General features: G+C 39.5%; 1 protein-coding gene across 1 annotated transcript; it reads right to left on the bottom strand.

Annotated features, from left to right (window-relative positions):
* Positions 1–2,810: 2,810 nt before the first annotated feature.
* LOC133994999 (calcium/calmodulin-dependent protein kinase kinase 2-like) lies at positions 2,811–19,422 on the bottom strand. The gene is made up of 18 exons (XM_062434245.1): positions 19,263–19,422; positions 13,852–14,156; positions 13,145–13,480; positions 11,572–11,619; positions 10,623–10,676; positions 8,822–8,873; positions 8,520–8,653; positions 8,290–8,326; positions 8,108–8,129; positions 7,896–7,984; positions 6,551–6,750; positions 6,265–6,318; positions 6,086–6,159; positions 5,837–5,924; positions 5,249–5,380; positions 4,478–4,581; positions 4,216–4,269; positions 2,811–3,519 (listed from the first exon to the last, which is right to left on the bottom strand). The coding sequence occupies exons 2-18, from the start codon at positions 14,080–14,082 to the stop codon at positions 3,447–3,449; spliced, it is 1,782 nt and encodes a 593-aa protein (XP_062290229.1). The 5' UTR covers positions 14,083–14,156; positions 19,263–19,422; the 3' UTR covers positions 2,811–3,446.
* Positions 19,423–20,362: the final 940 nt, after the last annotated feature.

The following is a 20,362-nucleotide window of genomic DNA, read 5'->3' as shown; positions in this document are numbered from 1 at the left end:
CAAAGAAGAAATCCTAATCTTTTTGGCAGACACACGATAAGATCAAATCTTTTTTTCTTTATTTGGTGAAACCCTAACCCTCATGAGACATCCTCAAATGTCTTTATTTGTCCCAACTATAAAATATTCACATTTAAGAAGGTGGAATCAAGATCATTTGGCCTTTTTTTCTAAATAGTGACTCCAAACCATTTTTAAATAGCTGACAGTAACTGGTGATAAAATGTAATAGTTGGCAATTGACTGAAAACATTAATACAAATAAAATACAAAGCACAACAAAATACTTTTTCAAATCAGTTATGCATGTCATGCATAAATGTTTCAAAGTGGGAAATGTTCTACCAACAGTGGAAAGCAGTAGACATTTTAAGAGAATTATATCTGTAGTTGTTGAACTATGTGGCAGATGTAGAAAATGAACATTTCCTGCCGTCATATAAAGTAACAAAATGTGATGTTGATGCTCTCAAGAGCAGCCTGTTCAGAGATCTTATGGTGCACAGCACTCACTAGTGGTCTTTTTCTGTAACTGCAGACACAAAGCTCTGACTTTAAAAACATGCAGACCAAAAGCGTTAAAGAAAGGCAATAATATTTTATTCAAATGATGAGCTAGATACATTATGTATAGAATAAGTCATTTAAAGGTCTCACTTTGTCTTCAGGGACCTCTCATGCTATGACAGTACAGTGGTATGTGTTCAGAAAGTTGGCATGCATTTAGAGGAAAAGAGCCCCAAAAAGCTCTTAATAAAAATAAATTACACTATGCAATGCAAAATCATGTGAACAATAAAGCTTAATCACTTAGCCTGGTCCTCCTGGTAAGAATGGGCAAAGACTGTTTTGAAACAAACCAGTTTAAATATTGTTAGTATAAAATATTTATCATACAGCTTTTCTGTGGCTTGCATTGTCACCCTGCAATCAGATACAAACTGTCCTTCATTTCATCCTTGTTGGTCACAGAGGGCAAAATACTCACACTATAAAGGGGAAGTATGTTATTGTTTGTTATGTTATTGTACTCAAGATTTTTTACTTCAACTTAAATAACAATTAGTCTATAGCAACTTACAGTATGCCAAAATGCAAAATCTGTCATGAATATGTGAAAAGCGTGTTTAACATTTTATAGTATAACACACATTGAGGCCATTTCTACCATTAATTCCCTGTTTAAATTCATGGGACATTGGAAGATAATTGGCTTTTATCATTGAGTTTGTAAAGAAAGGAAATATCCTTCAAAAGTAAATTACAATCATTTCATGGAAACTAAAGCCAGAGGGTCTGTATACATGCTGTGCTCAACAGCACAACTGAATGACATCTTTTAGAAAGAAAAAAAAAAACAGTGGGCAAGCAAATATAAATTAGAAAGTCAAACACATACAGCCCTCATCATCCAGACACTGAGTGTGAAACTGTATGTGACAATCTGACAGGGTGTTCCATTGCATTATATAAAGAAAAACACAAATATGCATAGTACTAGTCTTAAAAAAAAAAAAAAACAGAAATTCAGAGTGACATGCAAGTAGTAAGTAAAAAAACTTCAAAGTCCCTTTCTCATACATTCAACACTTAAGTGCTGAAGTACTTAGTGTGTGGAAGCATTACATGTTATAATCAATATTGTGTCAATATTCTATGTTACCCAGAGACACATCCAGTAACTGTATCTATATTTATACTAACATCTGTGAGAACATGGAAGAAAACAAATGAAGGGTAAACAAAAGGAACAATGCTAATCTGCTTTGGGATCTTATTTAAAACGAGACACTAGAACAAATACAAAAGCTAAAGTACTTTATAATTCATTAGACATATTTGCAGAGTGGCCTACTCCTCTCGAAAGATGACACGTTTTTTTTAAATTTCAACACTCCTACAGATATGTCATGCATAGATTTGTACAAAAAAGTCTGCAGCTGCACTATGCTTCCATCATCAAACTTACTTCGGTAGCCAGCTCTAATAGTTCAATAATGGACAAATAGATTAAAGTTTTCTTTAAAATTCCTATACTTTACAAAATTACACATCAATAAGTTTTTGGTGTCTTTAAAATGTGCGGTTTTAAAAGAACATCAGTGCCTCAATAATAACAATAAAAAAACAAGTAAGACAAATAAGAACATTCACAATTTTTAACTTGAGGTTCAATAGTCATCATTTTCTGTTTTCAGTCTACATATGAACATCCACTCTGAGAAGGGAAAAAAACCCCTGACATTTAAAACAAATTCCTCATAATCTCAACACATAATCTTGTTTGTCGATTTGCACTTCATACGATTAAGAAAACAACTATTTTAAGCACTGGGCAATGGCTACAGAATAATTTTGCACCAAGACATTCTGTTTTCATCAGATCAGTACCTCCATTATTACAATTGTAATGAATTTATGAATTTCTTATAATGTACACATACAAATTATATTATTGTTCACTTAACAAAGATTCACCAGAAGCACTAGCGTTGCAAAATAATTAAATCCCAATTTTTTCTATGCTATCTTGTATGCAGTAATGAAGAACTGTATGATTGCTCACAAATCACCATATCGACTGTTTTTAAAGCTTTCTATTGTAATATTAAATGGGAGACTTAATAAAAATGCCAGTGGTAAGACTGAAAAAAGGAAAATTGCATCAAACTGATCATTCTATGAGCATGCAGATGTTTAAATAGCTTATACAGTGTTTCCACTGGGAAAGTAAACACATGCATTCAATGAAGTAAACATTTTATCACTCCCCTCCTTTTTTTACATTTCGAGGAAAACTGTACAGACTCTTCACTCGAGATTATGTTACAAAACTGGGCACTGCCACTCAGAGGCAGAGTGAACCAGACAATCATTGTCAAGAAACCTGTTCTACTAAAGAGAATGTCGAGGCAATGGTGGAGACTGCGCAACCACCCCTCCACATGCACCACCACCATCCTCGGTTCCCGTGCCCTGTATACCTGAAAGAATTGTCAAGTAAAGACAAAGAGAAACACAATTGGCTAAACTACAATAAAACATAAAAATGTACAATTGAAGCCTGAGACAGAGCATGCTAGGACTATAAGTGCATGCAAGATAAAGAGGAGGAGAGTGTGTTGGGTAAAAAGGGCTGAAGACAGGATCAAGATTCAGGAGGATCCACTCCTGGAAGGTTTCCAATTCACTGTCAGAAGTCCCACAACCCCAAACTGGGGCTTGTAAGAAGAGAGAATGCAGTAAAAGCTTTAAAATGGTTGTCAAAGTGCATTAGGTCCTTCATTTCTCCCTTTTATTTCGCCTGTGTTTGCCAAACTTGTCCACCTCCCAGGAAATGTACATACTGTAGGTGTAGGCTGACAGTAGAAAACTTTGAGTAAAGGGGTGTCGTGCTGTGTGGTTGCAGGCAGGCAGATACCAGCGTGCATAATAAACCCTTTGCATCAGGAAAGAGCCTCATCCTCTCCCACGTAGGGCAGGTCCATATTCCTCATGCCGTCACCACTCAGCTGTTTCCTAAGTAACACACCACAGACACAGCATTAGTTGAAGCACTGATGTGTGGGCCTGCTGTCAATCCTATGTCACTATGCAGAGAAACAAGCCACTGTTAAGCTCAGTTTAGGAACTGAAGCATGCCTTGTAAAGCAAAGCAGTGAGCGCTATACAAACCAAGTAAGCTATTATTTATACAGCAAAAATCATACATAAAGAGAAACTTAAGAAATAAAGAAGGGGTGGGGGTGGGGGTTATATAAGAGAGACTAATATTTGTGTTTCATGCACAGGAAGAAATGTATGGTCTGGGCTATCAATACAAACTGCAGCCTTAAGTATTACTTCAATCAGCACCTCTTTGACACAGTGTTGATTAAAACTGGATTGCATTAGACTGTGCAGTTGTTCATGATATTTTGTCCACCTTTTATAATAATTGCAAATCAAAAGCACCCTCAGACATCGAATATACAATTAAATCTCTGTTTGCATGTCCTGTAAACCCAGGAGCAGAGAACAACATTCCTGAAAATGGCATGTCCAAAGACCCATAAACTAGCACAGGCTAATTTACAAACTCAAGCAGTTGGCCATTAGAGTCATAGTGAGAAAATGCAGCTGCTTATATCACACCAGTGGTCTAAATGTACACTCGCTACCACTATAGTCAACGCTGTACCGCTTAGGAGCTGCCACAGTCATAGACTCATTTACCTTCTGTAGTTACAATGAATGTAGCAGTGTCTCACACTGCCTGCTCTGCCTTCCCTGCAGGGAAGAAGCAGGAGGAGAGCAATAATAACACTTGTCTACTTGACGAACATTAGCTGGCTATACTGATGTCAACAGAGTATTAGAGGAGCCAGCAGCTACAAGTTAGAATATGATAGTTACAGCATACTTTGACGCCTATTATGGCAGTGACTACATATAAACTTGGGTTTAGATCTGTAGCGTGACTATAAACAACCCTTACGTGAGTGTTTGTCCTCGAGTGCACAAACTGCTGCGGTCGTCTTTACGGCTCCAATCGAAGGGGTTTCCAAAAGAGCGCTTCCTCAGCATGGTTCTCACCAGGATCTGTAGAAGAATATACCAAACCAAAACATTATACTCAGAAATGTTAAGAGGAAAAGCTTAATGTTCATTCTCAACTATATTATTGTATTGTAAATCAATTATGGGGTTAAAGTAACATAAACACTTGATGAAAGTACATTACAAATATTTTACAGCCTACAAAACAACAGGCAGCATACAGGCTGTACTGTACCTATAAATCTATAAATGACAGTAATGGCAGATCTGGTGCATTTGGAGGTCTTTAGATATTTACATTTTCACTTTGTTCAGAGAGTGTGTAGGTGTGCATGTAAATTCATGTCGTGTGTGTCCTTTCAACTAAAGTATTTAAGTGCTAGTAAGAAAACTCCACACAAGAAAGAAAGCTTCAAATTCATCCAAAACTTTCATGTATTTTGTAATATTTGGAATTAATTAATTAAAGTAATGAAAATAAATTAAAAAGAATAAATGAGTCATGCAAGTGCAGAGTGGCAATATCTTTTGTACAAATACAAATGTACTAAGAATTAGTCCTCGTTCGCTCCTGATAGAGCATTCATTTTCACGCCTTGTCATGTCTTGATAGGTTCCATTTCAAAGTGTTTTCATGCCTCTCTCAGGAACTGTAGAAAACAAATGAGACTTCAGCATGTCTGTGATGTTCATAAATGTGTAAACTCACCACTGTCGCCAGGCTCGGGATGTGTTTAACAGAGTTCTCTACTTCCTCCTCCGTCACCTCAATCAGCATACAACAGTTGTCATCCTCTGGAGGGAGGGGCTCAGCACCATGTCTTGTCACCCATGGGTGCACCTAGACACGAGCAGAAGGGAGCAGAGAACAAAAGAGTTTTTCGCATTTTTCATTCTAATTCCCGAGACATATTTTATAGAACTGATACACCATTTAACTATTTATGCTACACACTGGCCTATTATACTACAATAATAAAAACAGAGCATTATTTACAGCTATATACTGTATATAATCATCATATACTGACTACATAATCACACCACTTCATCATACATTTATAGAAAATATAAATTGATGATTTCAACATCTGGACACAAAAAAGGTTTAGGTTGCACCACAGCACATCTTATTTCAGCATCATCATGCAGACAGCTTCATGTACAGCAACAACTGACCCATTCACACCTACTTATTTATTCTTTTTGATGGTCTGTATGTAGGTGGTTTATTTCACTCTAAGTAATATTTGTAATATAATGGAAACCAGCAGTTGAACTGAAAGAGAGTGTTTACCTTAATCTGTGGGATTGATATTCTTGTCTCTGGATTCTTGTCCAGCATTTTCAGCAACAAATCTTTGAGATCATCTGATATGTCAGCACTGGCAAGACAAGAAGGATCATAGCTACAGATTAAATTACATTTCATTTTACAGCCTGTAAAACAGGAAAATGTTCCATGTGCAGATTTAACAAGCAGCTATTTAAGTTTTTTTATTATATGAACAACAGACACTTTTTGACATAGGATGATTGAACTGACTGTTCAGGTAACTCCACTGGTTGTGTCTTGATTTTCTGATGAAGAGCAAGGATGCGCCCATCCATAAATGGACACTGTGAATAAAAGATATCAAATTAAGATGATTAGCAGATTGTCATCCAGGAGAAACTCTAACAAAATAAAACAAAGATTTTTTTTTGGCCATAGAACAGACTCACCACTCCGAAAACAAAGCAGTAAAGTGTCACTCCCATGGCCCATACATCCAAAGCCTACATGATTAAATATGATACAGTATGTTATGTTTTGGAAATGTTTCTTCAGTGTATGGTAGTTGAAATCTTCCATTGCACAGGGAGAAATAAAACGCTCCCAAAAAGTGTTTAAATTACAAAGGAATACTAGCAAAACTATTAAAATACTTTTTTCTTTTTAAAAAGCCACAGTTCTTGCATTTCTGAAAATCACCTCCAGAGGGCACTACTTAGCCAACTGTTCCTTCACCTTTCCAGAGAAGTTCTTTCTGGTCTCACAGAGTGCTTCGGGGGCAAGGAAAGCAGGCGTTCCCACCGTGCTAGTCAGGAGAGCATCAGCCCCCTCAAACTGGTTACTGACTCCAAAGTCTGCTATCTTGATGTGTCCGTCTTCTCCCACCAACAGATTAGAGGGTTTGACGTCTCTGTGGATGATCCTCTGGTAGTGTACTGTTGAAATAGAAAACATTTCCTGTTACAGCAACAAAGGTAGTATGTGTGCAATTCTGCTCATGTACAAGAGATAATGAATCTTCTCTAGTACACTACAACAAAGTCTGGATTGGGACGGGGGTCTTAAAATAACAAATTTCACCTTCTGAGTATTTGAATTTTGAATAATGATCAAAGCAGCAAGTTGCTTGATGCAATACATTAAAAACAGCTTGGACCCACATGAAGGAATCTCTAGCAATGCACTTGGACAGGAAATTGGATAAACATGTCAGCAGTTACTGCCGTCAACAGAAAGGATCACACCCACAGTTCCTGCTTAAGATGTGAAAAACAAGAAAAACAATGTGTACTGTATTTATCTGTTTGAAATGTATTTCTTAACCATGCTACCTGTACTGTGACTTCAAACAGGCAAGCCTCTCTACAGTTATGATGACTTATAATGAGAAAAAATGTGGTTCTGACTATTTCAGCGTCCCTGGTACAGACCCCTCCCTCTCCCTCCCTCAGTGCTAGTCTCCTAGACGACACTGCAAAACCTCCTCTCCTGTGCTGAAATGCATTAAGAGCTGAGACGATGTGAAATGAGCCTTGTGGGTGGCTCGAGTCAAGAACGGCACAAAGGACTTGTGTAAATGGTAGAATTGTAGGATGAGGACAGATCTAGATACATACACTAGATACAATTATATAAAACTATAAATCTAGACACTCAAAGCTCACTAAATAACACAACAAATGGTTTTCATTTTTAAGAGGCAATTATCTGTACTGCTAAAAAGCACTGTCAGTCTGGTATTTTATACAAGAGGGTTAAGGCTGAATTGAAAAGGGTCAGGCATAATATCATGGATTTATTTTTAAACTAGACAGGATAAATTCAAAATATTACTATAATTATCTGCCACATTTCAGACTCAGTACTTGAAATAAAAAGTGAGGGGAATTAAACTGCAGCTGAATCCGTTTTGAAACACAGTGTATTATATTGTTACAAATATATCTATCATTTCTGTATCTGGTCGTAGAACATTTAGATATGAAACAAATAAGGGTCTCTATTCGCTCCATTCTTAACATTATATAATGCAATCACATGCTGGGCTGAAGCATAACAAGGAGGTTTTTGGAGGACTCACAATACTCGATTCCTCTGAGCAGATCCTGGAAGAAAAAGCGAGCCTGGTCCTCGCTGAAAGGTTTATCTGTCGGCACCTCCATCACAGCCCTGAATACACACAAGTGCGCATAAATAGGAGCACACAAACACACACATATTCTATTAGCTGTCATAACTTTAATAAGATGGTTTCAGTGTCACAATTACAACTATAAAAGAGGCTTAGCTTACCCTTGCTTGACCAGCTCAAACACTGTGACAGAAACACAGAAGATGAAACATTTCACTTACCAAGATACAAACAAAACAAAAAAACAATACATCTTAAAATGTCCTTTTATGGCTACTTTATGTATAACTGTGTGTATGTGTGTGTATGTGTACTGAAGGCTGACTGTCTGGCCACAACATACCCATGTACAGATGGTCCTCGCTGGGATCATCCAAAACCTGGAACCAAATCACAAAGAGATGGAAATGAGTGTGAACACAAAAACACAGCATTTTAACATTGATACATGAGTGTAAAGCCATTGAAAACCATTTGACATCACAGGTATCATAACACACATCTCTGTTTAAAATCTCAGGTTAGAACTAAATTCATTAAAATAACCAAAAGAAAAGTGTGAACAGCCCTCACCTCTACTAGTTTCACTACATTAGGATGGTCTAGTTTTTTCAGAATGGCAATCTCTTGATAGACCCGCTCCAGAGGTCCTTTGGGCTGAGAAGGGCCTTCTGGGGCGGCTCTGGCTCCACGAGGGGGAGGTCTCCCTGACAGCGGAAAAAGGAACATTGTAGGTGGGCATGGATGACAGGTGAGGGAAGGGGGGAAGGTACAGGAAGGGACCAAAGACAAGGAGGATCAGTTTTAGTCCTTGAGCATTATGAGATTCTGTGCTCTCTGCTGTGTTAACCATCTGTGCCTGGCTGCAGACTTACGTGGGAAACCTGCTTGCCTCATGAGCCTCTTCTTGGACAATACCTTCATCGCCTGCAGGAGAGAAAACGAGATGAAGGGCCGGGAGGATTACAGAAAGCAGTGGGCAAAAGATCCAGAGAACAGATGATAGAAACAGAAAAGTAGACAAAGAGAGAGAAAGATAAGAAAGAAAAGAGAAGGATATAGCAAATGGGACGATGGATATCTGACAATGCACCCACTCACATACCTATGAGAGAATATCCTGGCATCTATAAAAATCTCCCCTCACCTTGATCATCCACTGTGTGCATATGCGATTACTAACAGAGATCAGCATCATCAGGACAAAAGATTATAGACTTACAAAAGAACACACTGGCTTTTCATTCTGCCAAGTGAAATTGCATTTTTCAGTTTTTACCGTTACCTTTATCTAAACCATTTAACTGGTGAAAAGGAAAAAAGGGATGAGCACAAAATAAAGTAGACCATTAAACTTCTCATCATAACAGGTCTTGTTTACCAGTGAGGGAAAATAAAATCACTACAGCATAGTATCGCAATATTTTGTGTGGCAATATTATATCGATACACATACGCCAAGTATCTTTTGCAATATAAATGGCAAATGAAAATGTAAGTTTTTAGTACTAGTATATTAAAATCAATTGCTTTTTCACTCCACTAGATGGCTCTAGTCTGTTTCCTGGTGAAGTCAGCAGAGGTGACAGTCAGCATGCAGGAGGAAGAAAAATAAATCAAGAGCGCACTGTTCATGTTTAATCATGTATGGACTTATTTTGGATTTTTTAACAAGGAGGGGATGAAGGAGAAGGACATGACAAATGGGATTTGTCATCCAGAGGACGGCAAAGCTAATATTAAATCAGCTCCACCAAAATTGAGAATAGCAGAAATGGTTGCATTAACTTATGATGTGTGGACATCACGGGCAGTGGATTTATACATGACTATAACAGTGCATTATCTCAGAGTGTAACATAATGTAAGGCATGTTTTATTCTATTTGACTTCAATTGAACAATAATTTACTTTCAAATTCCCCAGTTACTGAAGGGCCTGCACAATTTCTTTTGTGCAAGTTGCATTGTTCAAAATACCTGGATTAGTACAGCAGTCCAAGCATGTTCATGTTTGCATTTAATTAAGTTGGACAAGACTGTAATAAAAACAGTTTAGGTGCATACAACAGATGTTTACACGGCTTTCCTTTGGGGACATAATTTGCAGTTGAAAAAAATGAATTGCGATATATTGCGGCATAATACTTATACATTATTACATACACTTTTTGTAGGATGTTTGCTGTGGGCAATTACACAAGTTTAGCTGTTTCTGCACATGGCTTTAAAATCACTGAAATTATTAAAATATTGAATAATATTCAAATAATAATTCAAATGGTGCCCTCAGTTATTATAACAATGATATAATCGCTGGATGTGACATGTGGGTTTTATCACTTGGGAGAATTATTAAAATAATCTCCATGTCAATGTCTGTCAGTATCATAAAGCTTGATGAGAACTGCGGCAATAATCGTGAACAGCAAACAGAAAAGCTTGAGCTGATGTGTTATTACAGGGCTCGGCGAGGCATAATTAACTGGAGACATTATCATATACGGAGCTTGTACATAAAGTCACAATAGTAAATGTGACAAGAGAGCTTGATTATTATGCGGCTTGTCTGTGTGCATGTGGGGTGTGTATGTGACAAGTGGTGAGGAATGGGAGTGAAGTGAGAGAAACAGAGAAAGGGGTAATGTATTTGTGTGTGTCTGCATGAAGAACTCACATAGTATGTGTTGTCATCTTCATTGTACGCCAGCTTCACAACACCATAGGAGCCCTAAGTAAAAGAGAACAGGAGCAAATAAAGTGGGATCAAGCAGTCTACCATTCGTGGGAAAAAAAACATCACACTGTGCAAAGCAAATTAAATACATACAAATCCACACAGGAACAAATACACAAACACACGCACACGCGAGGAGAGCGAGTGGGCTGACAGTGTACACTGAAAGAGTACCAGCTGCTTCAAAGTGAGAACAGAGAAATTCAAATCATCTCTCCCTCTCGCTCTTTCATTTTTGATTTCAGGCTAATTAAGGAAACTGAATTTGGTTTATGCCATCAAGCTCCCCCTCCCACACACAGGAAATTCAGAATAAAAAAAATCTAGGCCCAATTAGTTGCCTGTGTGCACAAATTCATGCACAAAAACAAACAGAGCGTGAGAGAGGGAGAGTAAGCGGGATCAGCTCCTGCTGGGGGAACAGATTGGAGAGGCAGCACAGAGCTCTTCCTACAGTCCCAAAGATGATCTGATCACAGGAGCCTCTCCAACAATCCTGTATCGACCAAACATATTAACGTGTCTCCCTACTTGAAGAAATACACACAGACATGCATATTTTCTCTTGAATAAACCCACACCAAAAAAAGCGTGGATACAAATACACTCACTCTCACACACACACACACACTCATATCCACTAAGCCTCACTCAACCCTTAGAGAGCGCTATTTATACCAGCCTCTCATCCATCTTCCAACTCTCCCATGGCCTGGTAGTTTACACAGAGTTTGGGAAATGAGGACAGCCGGGAGAGAGGATATCAGAGGCTGTTACTGCGTGTCCTTGATGGTGTGCGCTACTTGACAGACATGCAGTAGGCGGAAGGGAGAAGCAAAATGGAAGAGTCAGTGAAAGGGAGCAATCAGCGATACGTCTCTGATGGTACCTTTCCAATCTCGTCTTTCAGCTTGTACTGGTTGAGTTGAACACAGTCCTTGTAGAGAGGGAAGAAAGAGAAAAGAGAGGAGGAGAAAACGGTTTCTTTTCGAATGAAATCACATCTGTTATTTCAGCAGTTAGATACTCCAGATACATCATGAGCATTCTGACAAAATCTGCTTTTGCATTTTTTGATTTTCCATTTTCTACATTGCTCTGCCTACTTCAGAGCTACCAGTTCAGTTTGTCATCTTGTACGCTACATTTCAAGTAAAAGATGTACCTTAACAAATCAAGGCTTGCAGTTAATCAGAGCACAACTCATCAAAGGTAAATGTGGATACATCCTTCATAACACCACTGGCACCTTATCTAATTTTTTGGCAGTAATCCTATATACTAATCTTGCAGCCTGCCTGGGATTTCAGAGGTAGGATGTGTGTCCCAGCTATGACAGGCTTGAAGTATATATTATACAGTAGTCTTTTAAAGGAAGTGCCCAGTACAGGTGCATTCTAGCCTCCTTTGTACTGTGAAAAGCAGCAGTGTGGATTTTAAAAATAATGACTGAAGGGAACACAGACACCGCTGTGAACAAACTGAACCCAACCTACGGAAAATGATTCATACAACCAACAAGAGACATGCTGACTAACCAGCCCCTCAAGAATATACACTTCTAAGTGTAGTGTACTGGGTTTGTATCTGAACTGGAAGATCATAGGACTTAACCACCTGAGGTAAAAATTCAAAATTCTCTGTGAGTTCAAAACGTGTAGTCACATGTTTGACAGTTTGGGAAAAGTTTGATGTAAAAGTGGCATTACAAGGACCAGCTGCATCATGCTTAATTTACAGTTGTGTCAATCACCTGACAAGGAAGTCTCCACAATGAATACATATCAGAAATGTTAACTTATTTTTTATTAATCTATACAATGTTTGATATTGTAAAAACAAATGGGCTCTAAGTCTGTTGTTCTTTTACACACAGTACATAATATCTACAGGTTTCTGTATCTACTATACGTGTAACAGGGATCACAGCTATTATCTACATCTACTGCGACTGTAAAACCTTACCTACATATGCATCCACAAAGCTCAGTCTTTACCAGTGTGCTGCTGCTTTTAAGACAAATGCACATGTAGTTCTGCTTACTTTCAGGTACGTGTGATATTTTGATACCTAACAGATGTTAAACAGGGGCACATCTATAAGAGCCTGGCTCTGTGTTAGTTTGTTCATGTGTAAATGCCTTATGCAACGCAAAGTCCTTAAGGGAATACACTGCTCAGATGGTGCAGAGAAAGTCAATTATATAATCATAATTATAATTACACCAGCTGTAACCTCATATTAGTCGATTTCCTGGAATTTGTTGGTCATCTGATTGATTACTGACAAACAAAACTGATGAGGTTCTTCTGGTTCAAAGAGCAATTTTAGCATTATTTTGTGTTAGCAGCATTGATTTTGTTCAGACTAATAGCTGCGAGCCACACAATCAACTCCAAAGAAAGCTTTAAAATATTTCAGACACCTACTAGAACCTTGTTACTGTCCGTCTTGACCATACCTGGAGGTCAGTGATGGACACACTGTGGGACTCCACAGTCGGCCGGCGGGGCAAGCGTGGAGAGGAGTGGGGTGACGTGATGGGGGAGTAGGGTAATGACGGATAAATATAACGCCCGTTGAGTCCTGGGGAGCTACAGGGTGAGGTTGCGGTTTGCGAGCGTTCCTGCAGAGACAGTTTCCTGTCCGACAGACTTAATCTCCCCCTTTGGCTTTCAGGTAGCAGAGCCTCTTGCCGGCTAACTGTGTGGGACAGCAGGTCGCAGGATGGAGTACGGAAGGATGCCGCCACAAAGGACGCTGGCTCAGGTGTGTCTGAGCTGTCCATTTCTTCTACCTGAGATGTGACATATTTAAATCAGAATCAACTTAGCATAACAATATAAAACAATGCAGTTTGTGCCTATTTTCCCACATATATCACTTCAATTCAAGCCATTAGTATTATTTAATGTAATTTAACTTCCTCTCCTTTTTGTATTAACAAGATACAATAAAAGAAGCAATATATAAAATAATGAAATCCAATAATGCAGATAATAATACAAAACATATTTCTGGGAAAACATGCATTTATTTCACTCATTCTCTTGATCTCTAAATTAATTTATGGATAATAAAAAAGTAATTTCATTCAGTATACATGTCCATGTCCAATTAGGTTACATCTCTGGCACATAGTATTTACCTGGGTGTGTTTCATCTTACCTCTTCCTCCCCAGCCTCCCCGGGTGGCCTGCTGGGTTCGTACTCCGTGACCACAATGAGGGACTCCATGGGGTCTGGGGATGGCGTCTCAGAGTGGGTGTTCAAAGGTGGAGCCGGACAGCTGCACAGTAGATCAGGAAGGGGTTGTGAGGGCTGCGCTGGGGGTGCATGGCTACTGCAGGAGGCCGGCGGCTCAGCAGAGGGCCAGGGGGTTACATGACAAGGAAACATGGTGCCTCTTCACAAAGACTGACAACCACTGCTCCATCAGACGGGAACCTCCAGGGGGGAGGGACGGATGGTGCCTAAAAGCAAACCGTAACATAAGAACACATGTAGGGAACACATGCTGGCCTTTCAGACATCTAACGATCTGTTAACAAGTGGAGGCCTTAAGGGGTACACACTGCTACACAGATAACTGACAGAAAGAGACTTTCTGATTTATGTGGACTGTACTCCTCATAAACGACTGGCCTGAAATAAGTCGAAGACTACAACTCTTGTAACTACTGAAATCTTCTAATAATGACAGTAATATTTCCTTTTATAGGAATCAATCAATGATTTTGATTTGAATCACTCATCTAAACAACCAAAGCTCTTTGCTTTGTCTGCTAATAAATGTTACAAGGATATTTTGGATATGTTTCAATGAGGGTGAAATGCTGATCTTAATTAACAAATTCATATCAACAATTAAACACTTCACTTTTATAAGCAGCATTTACATACTGACACATCCGAGTAAGATACAACAGCATTAGAAGAACATTACAGAGTACGGTCTAGACCTGCTCTATGTGAACAGTACCTTGAGGTAAATGTTGTGGTTTGGCACTATATAAAAATTGATTGATTTATTGATTGATTGATTGATTGATTGATTGATTGATGATAGACAACCTCTCCTCTTTTCATGTGTCCATTGCTTCATTCAGTTGACGGTGTCCCTCCCTAAACTTCCTACAGTTCACAGCGAGATGGTCTCTGTCTGACGAAATCTCTGCAGCCTTGTGCTCACTCATTTCATCACATTGGTCGTTTCAACTCTACCAACCCCAAACATTTACTGATGGTAAATGATGCAACAACACTAAGCTCTTGTCTGGATAGTCTCTGATCTCTCTATGTAAGACCTCCTGCTCCTTCTCCTCCTCTCATTCTGACCCTGGTTATCTGGTGCAGTCTTATACCAGTCTACCATACCAGCACCACCAGTCTCGAATGTTCTGAGAGAAAATGGCATAAATCAGAGAACTCACAGACTTTAGTGGGTGGATCAGTCTTTTCCATCATCCTTTGCCTTCAGTGTAACAACTGCCAAAGAGCTGCGCTGCTACAGACACCGGGAAATGATTTTCCACTTTTAAGAGCCTCCTCTGACAGCCACGTCTCTCACAGCTGACGCCTCTGCAAACGTCTTTTACAGTACGCTTTGACATGCTAGCTCTGATCAATGGCCAATTCACAGAACCACCCAACAGCAGTCTATCTTTTCTGTCACTGTCTTAGTTTCTACTGAGGAAGATGTGTCCAAATATCTACTTTTGAGCTGTCCCAACACTCTTTTTTCTCAATGCTATATCAAGCCATCTCAGCAACAAACCATGCATCATCATCATCATCATCATGCATGTGCTTCATGCTTTTTGGCTTTGTGTTTAATCTCTACAATGTTTAACCAGGCTTAAGTTAACCTGTAGCCAAAAAAGCTGATTCTAAACCCCTGAAGTTGAGAACTACTGTACATGTCAGTCTCACAACTTCCTGTCAAATCCAAAGTTACAGAGCATGACATTTATACCAACTCTCATTATTTGATGCCCAGTCATCAGTTCTCATTTTACTGGACCTACTAACAGCCTTCAAAATCCACCTGTCCACCTAACCTTTCAGGTAAACCCTTCTGTTTGAGTCATAGCTCATAAGGCTGTCATTTCAAGTATTGGTGCTTGATACCCTTCTCTTCTCAAAACACACTGCCTCCCTTGATTTGATTACTGATTCACACACACACACACACACACACACACACACACACACACACACACACACACACACACACACACACTTTTGAAAAAATGCAACAGTCCAGTACAAGTCGAGATAAACCAAAAAACAGACAACTCTATTAAACTGTTCTGTTGAAGCCAAGAATAACTTGTGAGTGGCATAAATCCCGTGACAAAATCTTATACACATATTAAATGTACTTCTAACTAACGTTTAATTACCTTTTCACACAGCTGGAGAGTCTGTGTTTGACTGGCTGGCGTGAATCAAGTTGTGGGTGTAATGAAAGGGTGTTGGGAAAAATAATCAGAGATGCTGTTCACTCGCTCTTAAAACATAAGTAGAAACAGCTCTCTCCGTATGAAACATGCACAGAGCCGGGACTTCCTCCCTCACATTCTGTTAAGTGCTAATTAATGCATGCAAACACGTCTCGTATCGTGAACTTCATCTCTAAGTGGACAGATTTGATGCGTCTATAAAAGCAACAGTTCAGTCTGCTTTTGATGTCGGTTATACAACACAGTTAATTATTATCTGTGTAGCATCTAACCAAAATCCTTTCTACGTGTTTCCAATAAGGCCATTTCCATCTCCAAGTCCACTCAGCGCATTATCTGCTTATTATCTGTGAGAGGAATGGAAAGAAGGGAAGGAGGGGAGAGAGAGTTTCATGATTTCCGTCATGGTTTTGACAGGATTGTGGCACTGTCCGTGTGTGGGAGTAAATCTTACAGATACAGGAAAACAAAGGAAAGCCATGAGAAAACAAGACAGTGGGTGGGAGCTCCAGCCAAGTTCAGAAGGAGGACGTTGTGTGTGGGAAAAGACACCCACTCCGGGTGGCCTCTCTCCCTCCATCGCCAACCTATATATAGTGATGTAAACTCGCAACAGGAAGAAAGAAGCATACATTGCAAAGGCCGAGCATTGAGAATGTTTGAAATCTCATGCAGAAGTATTCTCCTCCTCAAAGTCTAACGTAGCTACCCTGTGTGACCTTCCATATTCCCTGATCATTCCTGAAAGCAGACAGTTATGGCTTTTACTGTCCAAGTCAAATGATCCTTGTTTCAAATTGGCTAAAAAAAAGAAGCTCTTGAGATCCTATTTCCCTTTCAACACACGGTGTCACTGCCATCAAAGTACCACAATGTGCCCTGATAAGTAGACTCAGCCTTCACTTAAAAAATAGAGACGTGACCCTGGAAGAAACTCGCAATGCACCAGCTCCGGCTTTTTATATCCAGAGAAGAGAGGCAACTTACCAAGCCTGACCTACTTTGATCTCAGATAAATGGTAAGGCACATATCAAAAGGCTGTTTCCACCATTCTCTACACTGTCACCATTTATAGTAACAAACACAATAACACTGAAAATCTAATTTGCAGCCCAGCAGGGTTTGGAAATTAGCCACTGGTTCGTTGTGTCTTTAGCGGTGTAATGCCAGCAATCGTTGTCTGGCCGGCGGGATTTGCAGCAGCATGACAAATCGAAAAAAAGAAGACAAAAGCCAGATGAGTTGGTGTTTGTTGATGTTTTAGTGTCAACAGCTGTTATTTGAGAAGTGAGTTTCTGAAACTACTGTTAGACTAGCACTCATCTGAATCCTGCGGCTTGGAGCTGAGATTAAGGTAATGTTAACCAATAAACATAACTCACTCACCCCCCCGAATTAATGGGGCTGGACACAAGCTATGGCCTTATTCAAGCAAAAGACATGAAATATCAAATCTGTCCATGCTAAACATTCATGCTAACACAGCTAAGCCACTCACTAGCACAAAAAACACTCTTCTGTCATTGGTGGTCTCTGTGGTCTACATGTGATGTATAAGTGAACTGCTGGCTAAAGCCCTCAACTTCCCTGATCCCTACTGATCACAGCAGCTCGATGAAGAACAAGCTGTTAGATTTGAGTCTCGTGAAAGACCAACAGATGCTGCCGAGCTCCAGATGCTGCACTGTCCCTCTTATCATGACAAAAGTCACATGACTCGACCTTTACTATCCGGGCAGGACAGAAGGGGGGAGGACTTATAAGAGCCTGCGGGAGGTCCGAGTCATGTACAGCATTAATAACAACACAGACACAGTCTTACAAACATAAAGTACAACACAGGGCCATCTGGAGCATAGGAGTCTCCCCGGCTTCATTAAAAGATCAACAGGGCAACCCTGACAGCGATCTGCGGAGCCGTGTAAGAGATAAGCTGCTGTAAATGGAGGGATGAGCATCCTGGACCAACTTTACTATAGGGTTACTGCACAATCATGGCCAAATATTAATGAGAAACTGAAATATTTGATTGGGTGCCATGATATTTAATTCCAAAATACACCACAGTTGGGTTTGGTTCATCCATTATCAACTCTGATTCAACTGCAAAACCACAGCTGATATTAGGGCTGCAAGTACGGATTATCTTCTCCATTAATCGCCAACAAAATGTCCATCTCAGTATCTCAGAACATTAAAAGATGACTTCAATTTGCTTTAAAAGAGAACAGAGAAAAGTAGCTAATTCATTACTTACATCTGACAAGCTGGAACAGTGAAATGTTTGGCCATCTTGCTAAAATAATGATTTGAATAATCAATCAGTTATCGAAGTAATTCTGTTTACTGACATATTGATTCACAGACTCATCATTACAGCTCTATTTGACATAATTCATTCCTCATAGTATTGCTTTTTTACTGAATAATGCTGTCTTAAAAAGGTTAAGGCAGCTCAATTGTCCACAGATACTTTTTAATCAGGAATTTTGCCATTCAGCTGCTTTTATATATATGGATACTCACTTATGATTTTAACTGTGGTCCAATTACATTTCAAAAGCTTCAAATTACTGCAAAATAAATAATATTACGGGTGCCTACAGGCTGATATTGGGCGCTATCTTTAAAAAGAAAAAAAGGGATAACTTTGGATTGTCCCCAAAGCTGATGCAATCACACCATCAGACCAAGACTCGTTATCGCCTCGTTTTCTGACCTTATCTCAACATAAATACAGATGTTAAAGACCTTTAACATCAACATATCGTTACTCTGTTAGGCTCATCTGTCATAACAATCTTGAAGCTCCAGGTCCCCCCCCCCCTTTACAGCAACAGCTAACCTTCACTCATAACTGGAGAAAGCGGTGACTTTTTGTCTATTAACGTCAGAAAATGTCAAGCGCCTTCATTATTCACGTTATCCCAAATGTCACACAAGAAACGAGTGTTGCCGTCGTGTGAGGTCCCAGCTAGCGTTAGCAGCATCTGTCAAGATACAGATGTTGGGCAGGAGTCAAGGATGCTAAGTAGTGTGGCTGGGAAAGGTCCAAAAGACGCCCGAAACAAAACCCAAGACAAAAACACCTGCTGTGAGAAATATAAGCGTACCTTGACGTGTTGCTCAGGCCTATAAGTCAGAAATAGTGGGGTTCCTTCTCTCCTGCTTCAGCTGCGGTGGGTACAACAGCTAGCTAGCTGGTGGTGGCACGGACAGCAGGCAGACAGTAGACTAATGATAGCCAATGTTGTGATGATGAACCAATCCAGCTGAGCACGCAGGTCTCGTGCTTCACGTCGAGGAAGTGTTGGGAAAACGAGCAAGTGTGCTAATGAAGTCGTTTTAGCAACAACCGACCGCCGCTGAGGAGATACAACCTGCCTTTGTGCCTCTTTTGAGTTTATCTGACGGGCTCAAAATAAAACACTTCACGGTTCTTGGGAGTTTCTACTACGAGCAATTTGTAGCGGGCTGGCTCCCCCCTGTGGTGACTTTGGGAGTTGCACCGTGAGAGTAAAACAAAGCATCCTTGTTTCACTTTTTTTGTTGTTGAAATGTTCTGTTGGTAATTTTCTTGAAAACCGCTTAATTCCAAGATTTAATCAGTCAATTTGGTACGAAGCACTTCCACTGAGTTGATACGCTTGTCAGTAATTGTAACAGATAACGGTTAATTTATTTTGTAATTAAATTACAAAATGCCGTTACATGCAACTAGTTACTCCCCAATATGAATTATAAATCCATTATAACTTATCTTGTGTTCTTGCTGTATATCTGCAATCTGCTTTTCTATTCTTTAGATACATCTATTGCAGGACTGTCCGTTCTGGGAGAGGAAGTCTCTCCTTTGTTGCTCTTCTTGATGTTTCTTCCATTTTTCTCCCCATTAAGTTTGTATTAGGTGTTTTTATTTTTATAAGCGGTGTAAGGACAGGGGTCAGTTCAAGATATGAAGCCTCAAGCCAAATTTGAGACAATGTAAAGGATTTTAAAGCCACACAGGATATTACATACTGTTTCCAAAGGGTGAGTAGTATACTAAGTAAACCAATTTTCATCTGTAGTCAGTTGGGCAACCTTTAAAAAAAATATCCTTGACGGCACAGCAAATTATATCAAGCATGTTACACGGACATCTGTAGCTTCTTCAAGATGACCTTCAAAAACAGCATTTTAAACTCAAGATCCTCTTCAGCTTATGGCGACC

The sequence above is a fragment of the Scomber scombrus genome, chromosome 15 (assembly GCF_963691925.1).
Source record: "Scomber scombrus chromosome 15, fScoSco1.1, whole genome shotgun sequence".
In the NCBI taxonomy this organism is placed as follows: domain Eukaryota; kingdom Metazoa; phylum Chordata; class Actinopteri; order Scombriformes; family Scombridae; genus Scomber; species Scomber scombrus.
This window is presented reverse-complemented; position numbering and strand designations above follow the sequence as displayed.